Below are 10,333 nucleotides of genomic sequence, written 5' to 3'. Positions count from 1 at the left end.
AGGGCACGGGGCGGTTCCCGTCATACAGGCTCCGGGGAGTGGCCGGGCCCTGCTCCAGAGTCCGCAGGCCAGGGAGCACATCCTGGCCTAAGACGGGCCGCGGTGGGAAAGGGACAGACGGAACCAGGGACCGAAGAGGTGCTAGGACAGGGGTGTAGAGAGGAGCTGGGGGCAGGAGAAGGGTGCACACCTCCTCCTAGCTCATCAGCCCCAGCCCTCCCTTTCTGATCCTGGGTGTGAGCGCTGGGTCAGCTCCAGGGCAGGAGCTCAGGGCTGGTGTTGACATTAATGACAGCAGCGGTCTTTTACTGAGCATTTGTCTTGTGCCAGATGCTGCCTAACACTCTGCAGTCTCTTGTATGATCTTTACAACCACCTCCTGAAATGGATATTTTTATTAATAGCATCAGTGTATAGGAGGAAACTGAGGCAGCGAGGTCGGTCTCACCCAGACTCACGTGGCAGGGACTTGGATCCTTGAATCTGCCTAGGTGCCTGTAAACCCTAGGGCTCTGGCATCGTCGGAGCCCCCAGCCCCAAATACCTGCAGGGGCGCTGCTGACTGGCTGTGTGCCTATAGCCACTGAGACCCAGTGGATGCAGATGGAGAGGTCCTGGTAAATCCTTCCCCTGAGAGGGCGAGACATAGGTGTGTGCACTTGCAGACCATGCAACCCCAAGGGGGAGAGGGCAGTGTGCCTGTGCAGCCCAGGCAAGGAGATTGCCGTCCGTCACCAAAGCCTTAGGAAGTTGGGCAGGAAGCATGGCTTGGGCCATGGGAAGGCAGGAATAAGCTTGGGCCTCTCAGGTCACCTTTCCTGAGATGGGGCGGGCAAGGCACTAGGGTACGACTTGTGGCTGTTAGGAGGGGACTTAGGAACCTGGGCCTGAGTGGAGAAGGTCATCCCTGGGGTCAGCAAAACAGCCTGCGAGATACATTCCCCTGGCACACAAGGGGCGTGGGTCAGGCCCCACCCAGCTGGGTGTACTCCCACTCCAGAGTCGGCCTTCAGGACCTGGAGGCCAGTGCACACCCACCCTGCCTTTCTGGGTATCTCTAACGCTTCCTGTCCGGGGCTGTTTCCTGCACCTCTGCTGGTGTCTCCTCTATTCTGGAGCGCTGGGAAGCCCCTGCCACGCAGGCCTGGTCTGCTGGTACATACCCTGCTTCTAGTGCTGCGGGGTCAGCCCCTAGAGGGAGGTGTCTGGACACACACACACACACACACACACACACGGTGTGAATTAATGGATATGAGGTCAACCCTGGGCAAAGGGAAGAGGCAGGCGATGAGATTAGGTGGCGGAAGGGGGAGGGAGCGGGTCTCAGGCAAAACAAAGCGGCAGCAACAGTCTTCCCAGCCCCTGCCCCTCCTCTCCCAGAGCCAGGCCTTGCCCTGGGAGTGGCCATATGGATGCCTGGGGGACTCTGGGGAGACCAGCTCAGCCCTGCCCTGCCTGGCTGGCAGCAGCCCTGCCAGCCCTCCTGAAATCCCACCGGTAGTGCCCAATAGCCAGGCAGGCCTTTGAGTGTTCCAGTTTATCACAGGCTGGTGGTACCACTGGGCTCCGGGACCCATGGGCAATGAGCTGTGAGCTGGACAGGAAGGGAGCAGCTGGACAGGAAGAGACAGCCAGCTCCCAGCAGATGATGGTAGAGAGAGCTCCGCATGGCCCTAGCGGCAGGCACTACAGTCAAACCTCTTGGGTTCAGATACTCTTAGAGCAAGCCCCTCACCTCTCTGAGCCTCAACGTCCCCATCACATCACAGCATCTCCCCAAAGTGTGTGTGTGTGAAGATTAAATTGGCTGAAGGGTGCCCAGGACTCAGCAGTGGACCTTGTGAGAGGGTGCAGGGCACCAGGGCTTCTCAGACAAGGAGAGGCAGAAGGAGGGAGCGTTATTACCGCATTACCGTTCCCCCACCCCCACCCCAGTTTGCTGTGGTGTCACTTTTTATTTTTCCTTTTTTTGTTTTTGGAGACAGAGTTTTGCTCTTGTTGCCCAGGCTGGGGTGCAATGACAGGATCTTGGCTCGCTGCAACCTCTGCCTTCCAGGTTCAAGCGGTTCTGCCTCAGCCTCCTGAGTAGCTGAGTTTACAAGCGTGAGCCACCACGCCCAGCTAATTTGTGATTTCGCTTTCTGCAGTTTCAGTTACCCATTGTTGGGGCTCAGAAACCAATATCCCGAAATATAGTGGTGTGACATTCTGAACTGAAGAAGCCTTAAGGTCCCTCCGACCAGACTCTCACAGGTCCCTCAACCCTTCGTCTCTTCCAAAGCATACAGTGAAGTTGTTCTCTGAAGTCCCTCATCTGCCTAAAGTCTGGACCCACCAAAGAAGAAAACAATGACCCCTGGTCCCTTCCCCGAGTTTTCTCTGACTGAACTCATGTCACAGGAAGAAAGACTGAAGCCTGCTCACACACCTGGACAGATTTTGCAAACCGTTGTCTGCTCTGTGAGCCCAACAGACTTTGTCCCAGGCCACTGTATGTTCTTCAAGCCCACTGAATTCCCCTGAAAATCATTTACTAGCCCCCTGAAATTACCACACTTCCCCACTGCTCATCTGTACCCCATTTTGTGGCAGGGCAGTCACTCTGATTTCCCCTTGCATGCTAATGAATGTGTATTCCATTTCTATTCTGCTTTTATGAGCTGACTTTTCAGTGAAGCTTCAGAGGGTAAAGGGGAAGTTTTCCCTTGGCCCCTGCACCACAATTGGTAAGGTCCAAAATGTTAAATGGAAAATTCCAGAAATAGCTGGTCATGATGGCTCACGCCTGTAATCCCAGCACTTTGGGAGGCCAAGGTGGGTGGATAGCTTGAGGTCAGGAGTTCGAGACCAGCCTGGCCAACATGGTGAAACCCTGTCTCTAGTAAAAGTACCAAAATTAGTGGTGCACGCCTGTAGTCCCAGCTACTTGGGAGGCTGAGGCCAGAGAATCACTTGAACCCGGGAGGCAGAGGTTGCAGTGAGCAGAGATCGCGCCACCACTCCAGCCTGGATGACAGAGTGAGACTCCGTCTCAAAAAAAAAAGAAAATTCTAGAAATAATTCATGTTTTAAATAACTTTCATTACAGTATATTGTTATAATTGTTCCATTTTCTTATTGGTTATTGTTAGTCTCTTACTGTGCCTAATGTATAAACTTCATCATAGGGAGGCACATGTGTACGTGTAGGAAGACACATATGTAGGCTTTGGTACTATCTGGGATTGCAGGCAGCTGGAAACATCTTGGGTGTGTCCTGGTGGATAAGGGGAGTCCACTGTGCTCCTGCAGGGAGGTCAGAAGCAGCCTCACAGGGTGCAGAGCACATGAGGTTTCAAAGGCAAAGAGCACTGCCAGTGCCCATGGCTGGGAAGGGGCTTTCTAGTGGTGTTTGTCATTTGAGTCCAGGAACAAACCCTGAGAGGGGGTTGTGGGTGGGGCTGTGGTAGGGGCAGCAGGGACCCCTCTGGGCTCCTCCAGCAGAGGCAGAGGGCTCTGGAGCCTGGGGTAGGCTGTCGCTGGGAGCCGGGCATAGGTGCCCTCTCCCTCACCCCCATCACCTGACCGGCCTTGCTCCTCCTTGCTTTCTCTCACAGCCCAGAGGACTCTCGGGCACACCCAGGCCCCAGGTGGCCTCCTCCTGGGTTCATACAGGCCTGCTTAATGTGCACATGTCTGGGCTGGGGAGCAGGAACAGCCCTGACTGCCCTGAGCTGCTTCCAGACCCTTCATGCCTGCCCGTGGCAGGGTTTGGGAGTGTGGAGACCAGCAGCCCCCTGCTCCGTTCTGCCTCTTCAGTGGATGCCCATGGCCAGACAATAGATACAGCCTGGCTCAGCTGTGTCTGACTGGGCTCCCAGCCTGCTGGGCTGCCCTTGAATCCACTGCAGAGGCTGGATGGGGAGGCGGTGTGGACAGGGCAGTGTCTGAAGTCACATGTGGACGGACTCAAGCTCTGGCTCCAACACCCAGGCCTGAAGGCCTGTGACAAGCCACTGAGATGCTCTGAGCCCAAACCATCTGAGTATCAAAGGGGAAGCCAGGATCCCCAGGGAACCCTGGTCTGAACAAGCCTGCCCGGCATGCAAGGCTTTAAAACAACCCAGGGCCCGCTGGCCAGTGGCCTACATGATGGGCTGTTTGCGTCGTGCCCGGCAGGCTTGTTCAGAGTGGGCTGGGCAAACAGCCCTTCATGTAGGCCACTGGCCAGCAGGCCCTGGGTTGTTTTGAAACCTTAGGTTGGGGGCAATCCACTATAAGCACCTTGGGGCCCATGCAGCCATAGCAGGGCTGGGGAGCCACCTGGGCTTCTGCCCAGTCCTGTGCTTCTCAACAAAACCTGGATCTACAACTCCAACCTGAGAGGTTTGTTCTGAGGATAAAATAAGGTGAAGTGCTCAGAACAGTGCCCAGTCAACGCCTGTGAGGAACTCAGCAGCTGTTGCTTTTTACTATTTTTCTGTCAAGGTGCGGCCTCGTGCATCTCTGCTGTTGTGTTTTTGGTGGCACCTGGCAGGCTTCTGGGTGCAGGAGGGGTGGAGGGGGTACCCAGCTCCAGGTCCAGCGGGGAGCATGAGACTGGCTGGGGCCAGGTGGGAGGTGCTGCAGGGTCACCTCCTGTCTCTCCTGGGGGATGCCCTTCATCCTCACTAGGTTTAGACTTCTCCATCTTTGAAAGTCACCATCTGCCCCAGGGAGGATGTTAGGTGGCCCTGTTCCTCATGCGACACTGGAGCCCAGGACACACGGAGGGAAGGCCCAGGAGCCTATCTTCACCTCTTGCTGACAGTGGGTTCCTCAGGGACTCAGAGCAGGCACACGGAGGCTACCTTGAGGCTGAGCTAAGCTCTCCCCGTGGCTGGGACTGTGAGTCCTATTGAATGTCCTGGGGAGCCGAAGGCAGTGCTGCCTTCTCCATGTTAAAGGCAATGGGTGGGTTGGGGGTGTTCCTGAAGGCTCATACAGGTCCCGTGAATGCCCTGTGTGTGTCCCTATAGGATACCTGGTCCTATCAACAGGGTGAACCTGTTCCTGTTCCTGGGAGGACCTGGGGACCCCTACTCAAGCTACACAGCACCCAGAGGAAGCATGGCAGGAGTGGGCTCAAGTTTTATTTGGAATCATTAAAAAAAAAAAATTCACAGCAGCATATTTGGGGTCAGAAGGACCAGAGGGTGGGAGGGGCTGAGAGAGGGCAGTGAGGTTGGTGCAGCAGCACAGGTGGACAGGCCAAGGGTAGCCAGGGACGAGGGCAGGAACATGGGCAGCCGCAGGTCACTCAAGGCAGGCACTCCTTGTGCTAGGAGGGGATGGTGTCCAAGGCAGAGGAGCTCTCTTCAGGGCGTCCGTGCTGGCCTGTAGCCCTCTAGTCTCCCCGACTCTGGGCCTGGGAGAGAGAATGACCTGCACACCCAGCTCCAGGCCCCAGCCCTCACGGGCCACCCTGAGTGGGCTGGGAAAGGTTGTCCTCTGTGCCCCATGCCTGAGGGGTCATCTGTGGGGGGACCTCCCACTCAGGTTCAGGGTTAGCCCTGCCCACAGTCCCTGTGGGGGCTGTAGAAGGTCAGGAGGCCCCTCTGGGCCCTGGGAACCCAGGAGGGAAGCAGTGAGTCTGTGGGGGATGGGGTCCCTACCCAGGAACCCCCCATGATGCACCCCAGGAGCCCAGCTCCTACCTCCTCTGCCACTTCCTCTTCCTCTTTGGCTGCCTCACCCTCCTGTTGGGGGGCAGATGGCTTCAGGTCCTCCTGTAGGGGACAAAAGGGGGCATGAGGCCATGTGGAGAATGCAGAGACCCCTAGCTGCCCTGCAACCAGGGCCTTGTCTACCCTGGTCTCAAGGAGGAGCAGAGGCCCCTCATGGCCTTGTTGTACTTGGAGGGGCTGGAGGTATTGGGGGTGTGCAATTCAGACAATATCCAGGGCTCTGATGATGCCAAGGCCTTCCAGGGGCACCAAGTACCCTGGAGCCCAGCTTTACCCCTCAAGTTGGTCCCCCGTCTCTGGGAAGCACCTAGTTGGGCTTCACTGATGAGGAACCTGGGTGGGGTAGGGTGGAGTGGGGGTGAGAGTGGGCAGAGGTCCCTGAAGCCCCAGGTCTGACCCCACCCTCAGTAGCCCTACAAGGAAGGCTGATTGGGGTTCACATAGGGACTCTGAGGCCAGGGAGGCTTGGCATGCAGCTCAGGGCCTTCGAGCTCAAAGTGGTGGGGTGTGTTGGCATGACATCAGGCTTGCTCCAGGCCCACTTCAGTCCGCAGGAGCATGGGTCCCTCTCCTTGCCTCCTGGACAGGCTCTGGGCTCAGGCTGGTCAGGGCCAGCAGAGGTTACACAGTCCTCTCTCACTTCCCATCTTCTTCTATCTCGTGCACTCCATGCCAGCCAGACACTTGCATGAGAGATCATGCCATCTGGGTGTGTAGGACCACACTGGTGATTGCCCTGCACTCTGGCCTCAGCACCTGCCTCTGGCGGCGGGCGGGGGGGAGGATCCTGTCACCTCTGTGTTGCCCCAGGGCCATCCTGCCCCTTGGCGGAGTGGGTCATAAAAGGGCAGTGCTGTGCTGGCTGAAGTCGGCCAGGCTATCCAGCAGCAGGGCAGGTGGCCACCTGCTGAGTCCTGCCGCCCTAAGGCTGATGATGAGGCCAGGGGTATGAGCGGTCAGATAGTCCCTGCTGAGGCCTTTCACGGTTCACTGGGAGATGACTCCTGACTGGTTTTTGGGTGTCACCAGGAAATGAGTCTCCCTCGAGGTGGCTCCAAGGGCTCACTAGCCCTGCTCCGCAATTCACTAGGAATGCCCGGGCACCCTCGCCCCAGGGCCTCTTTTGCTCGGGGTGAGGAGGGAGGGGCCCCCTGGGGCTCTATGTGTTCTGCCCAGGACACATGATGATGATGATGATGGTCACCTTCCTCTGCTGGGTGCTCACATAGACCAGGAGAATCGCTTCATGGAGGTCATGGCCCTGCCTCATCACACAGCCCAGGGAGACCGACACTCTCACCCCCATCTTGCAGATGAGAACACGGAGGCCCAAAGAGGTTCCTCCGCTTCTCAAGGTCATACAACGAGGAAGGGGAACTAGGAGAGGGAGCGGCTGCCAGCTCCAAGGACATGGAGACCCTGTGCTGGCCCTGGAAGCAGACACCTGGGCATCACCCCAGAGCCAAGAGGAGTAGGGCAGCCCCCACCCTTCCACCCACCCACTCCCAACGCAGGGGTTCTCAGTGCTCAGAGCCTCAGACTCCACCACCTAGGAGGCCTGGAGCAGGTAGGAGAGCTGGACACTGCTCCCCTGCCCCACCCCCAGGTTGGAATCCTAGCCCAGGCCACCACGTACACTGCCACAGGGTCTCTCAGAGTACAGACTGCTCAGGGGAATTCCAAGCCCACATGAACTAGCCATGGGACCTTGGACACATTAATCTCTCTGGGCCTTAGTTTCCACACCGTCTCATGGGATTTTGTGTATATTAAATGAACTAATAAGCGTACAATGCATAAAGCAGAGCTTGCTGTGTCACAGGTGCTGGGACAGCTCACCCAGCCGACACGCGTCCCTGGGGAGCGCCCCACTGCTCCTGTGCTGTCTGCTATTGGGCTGCACACGCATGTGTACATTCACATGCATGCACACCCACACATTCTCACAAATGCACCCACACGCTCACTCAACACACGGGCACACACACGTACACAAAGGCAGCTGCAGAGGGTAGGGTCAGAAGCAGCACTGCTTTCCCACCACCAGGGGACGCTACTTCCCTGAGGCTCCCAGCAGGAGGCAGCTGCCCCGCCCAGCCCAGGGAGGGAGGCTGGGCCCTGGGGGCGGGGCGGGTGCGACTCAGCCCCCGGCTTGATGACCACTGCCCGGGAGGCTGCCTGTCACCATGTGGGATCCTGTTTTCACTTATAAAATGTGATGTCTGCTAAATGCTGAGAGCCGTCCAGGAGGTGTGGTTTTGAGCATCACTTTCCTTGTCTATGAGATGGGCTCCCAAGTCCCCCGAAGGGGTGGTTGTGGTGATTCCAGACCCGAATGCAGGTCGAACAGCAAGCACGGACCCCACCCCACGCCGGCGCTCAGTGGATGCTGAAAGTGAAGCCAGCCCCAGCCCCCCGTCTTGTTTCCTGGGGTGTGGAGTGGAGTCATGCCACCTCCGCCCAGCAGCCTCTCTGGGCCCAGGAGAAGACTGGGCAGGTCTGAGAGCCGGGGCTCACCTTGCGCACCACCCCAGAGGTGACCGCGATGTTCTCCGCCTCCTCCACGGTCTTGGTGGCCACAGTGTTGACGCTGCTCACCACAGCCTCGCTCACGGCGTTGGCCTGCTCCCTGGTCTTCTCGGCCACTACGGGAGGACACTGGCTGGCCTCCGCCCCAGCCCCAGCCCCCAGGCAGGCCTGCTGGAGTCAGGCTCGCAGCCCCTTCCCAGGAGCTCAGAGCCCTGGCCCTGCTGGGACCCTCCCCTGCTCCCTCTGACTCCAGGGCATCTCTGATGCTGGTGGGGGTAAGGAGACGCCCACCCTAGTTTAGCCTCATGGTCTGCAGGGGTCTGTAGGGCTTGGGACCCCAGCTGGGGGTAAGGCAGGACTCTAGGTTTGAGCCCTAGCACTAGGATGCAGGAGCCCCAGGGGTCCTATCCCCCATGTGTCCCCTGGCCCTGGGGCTCCTCACCTGAGGTCACGCTCTGTACAACATTCTCCTTGGTCTTGGCTCCTGGGGAGGAAATGGAGCTGTCAGCCCAGACCCCCCTCGAGGTGTTGGGAGTGGTCAGGACAAACACAACAGAACAGCTGGACAAACTGTGGGGTCGGTGGTGGGGTGAGGATGGTGTCTGGGGGCTGGCGGCCCCTTCAGAGGGCCTCTTCCTGCTGTGTCTGGAAGAAGTGGATGGATGGGAAGGGGACAAGACAGAAGGTGGGGGACAAGAGAGAATAGGCCTGAGGTAGGGACACTGGCTAGACCCAGGGTCCAGCCCCTGCCTGGGTGTGGCCGGGCCTCAGAAGCAGCAACAGGACAGGATGGGCCAGAGCTGAGTCATTGGCTTGACCTCCCCTTCCTCCTCTGGAGAGCGCCAGGAGAGGATGCGGGGGAGGGAACACTGAGCCTAGGTCTCATCCCCCAGCCCGCCCCTTCTCTCTAGGGAGGGTGGGGATCCGTGACCTGGCTGCAGCCGCGCCCATATGGAGAGGGTGGGGACCACCTGAGCACAGGCTGCTCATGGCTTCAGAGGCTCCAGGCTCAGGGGAGGCTGGTATGCTTGGGAATGTGTTTATGTGTGCACAGACAGGTAGCCAGCCCTGTCTGCGGTCTCTGACACCCAGAGGCCTCGAGGAGGCCAGAGACAAAATAGGTGTGCACAGGGCATTGTGGGTGCTCCAGGGTCTGGAGACCCTGCCTTAATAGCCAGGGCCTCGCCCCCTCCCAAAATGCCTCCCTGGGGCTGGGGAGTAAGGTCTGGCGAAGGCAGCTGGGCACTTCACCCTCTGGCCACCACACTGTCCCACCCTGCCATGCCCCACTTACCCACATACATGACCCCCTCCTTGGTCTTCTCAGCTGCTTCCGTCACCCCCTGCTTGGTCTTTTCCACCGCACCTACCACGCCCTCCTTGGCGATGGAGAAGCCCTTCTTGAAGACATCCATGGTGGGTGTGCAGGGTGTGCAGGGTTGGGCTGCTGCAGGCAGGACGGAGCTGGATCTCCCTGCGAGCTGCGGGCTGGAGCTGGCTCGAGTGCTGCCGCAGCGGCTGTCCCCGCTGCCTCCTATTGACGCCGATGAAATATTGATGCGGAGGCCAGCTGGAGCCCAGCCAGCCCCGCGTGCAGTGGGGGCAGGGAGGGAGGGAGGAAGGGAAGGAGGTTCAGCCTCACCTTCCTCCAGGATAGGAAGGCAGAGACCAGGCTCCCTGGGCTCCTGCTGGCTCAGCCCAGCTCTCCTGCCCTATGCCCTCCAGGGGCTGGAGGGGGCTGGCCACCTCCCAACCCATCCCTGTCCCTCATTCATTTACTGCCCTGCCCATCCATGGGGAGAGCCCTAGCTGGGTGCTCTTGGTCCTGGGGGTGCTGTGTCTATGCTACACCTGGACAGACAGGCACAGAGACAGGAGGCACCTTGGCCAATGTCCCCAGCTTCCTAGGTAGGGGTCAGGGCCACATAGGCCTGTTAGGTGAGAGCGGCCAACCTCCCTCGGCCTGGGCTGTGCAGCTACCCACCAGCATCCTGGATGCCGCTAGACCCTGGGCTCCCATGAAACCAGTTGGAGGATCTGAGGTGGGTGGGGGTGGGGAAATGAAGGACTTCCCCATGCCTTGGCCTCTGGCTGCA

General features: G+C 58.8%; 1 protein-coding gene across 2 annotated transcripts; it reads right to left on the bottom strand.

Annotated features, from left to right (window-relative positions):
- Positions 1 to 5,094: 5,094 nt before the first annotated feature.
- On the bottom strand, positions 5,095 to 10,059 carry SNCG (synuclein gamma). Of its 2 annotated transcripts, XM_030797672.1 has the most exons (5): positions 9,532 to 9,917; positions 8,680 to 8,721; positions 8,226 to 8,353; positions 5,679 to 5,750; positions 5,095 to 5,389 (listed from the first exon to the last, which is right to left on the bottom strand). In XM_030797672.1, the coding sequence occupies exons 1-5, from the start codon at positions 9,650 to 9,652 to the stop codon at positions 5,369 to 5,371; spliced, it is 384 nt and encodes a 127-aa protein (XP_030653532.1). In that variant the 5' UTR covers positions 9,653 to 9,917; the 3' UTR covers positions 5,095 to 5,368. The 2 variants fall into 2 exon arrangements, with proteins under 2 accessions (XP_030653532.1, XP_030653531.1); XM_030797671.1 differs by having other exon boundaries at positions 5,095 to 5,750; positions 9,532 to 10,059.
- Positions 10,060 to 10,333: the final 274 nt, after the last annotated feature.

Source organism: Nomascus leucogenys, chromosome 18, assembly GCF_006542625.1.
Source record: "Nomascus leucogenys isolate Asia chromosome 18, Asia_NLE_v1, whole genome shotgun sequence".
NCBI classification, from domain to species: domain Eukaryota; kingdom Metazoa; phylum Chordata; class Mammalia; order Primates; family Hylobatidae; genus Nomascus; species Nomascus leucogenys.
This window is presented reverse-complemented; position numbering and strand designations above follow the sequence as displayed.

What these genes read in the sequence shown, in the direction of transcription:
- SNCG (XM_030797671.1), bottom strand. Translation starts at nt 9,652, where the DNA reads ATGGATGTCTTCAAGAAGGGCTTCTCCATCGCCAAGGAGGGCGTGGTA. An exon ending in TGTACAGAGCGTGACCTCAG is followed by an intron (nt 8,354 to 8,679) that starts GTGAGGAGCCCC and finishes GTCCTCCCGTAG; the next exon opens with TGGCCGAGAAGACCAGGGAG. An exon ending in CCTCTGGGGTGGTGCGCAAG is followed by an intron (nt 5,751 to 8,225) that starts GTGAGCCCCGGC and finishes TGTCCCCTACAG; the next exon opens with GAGGACCTGAAGCCATCTGC.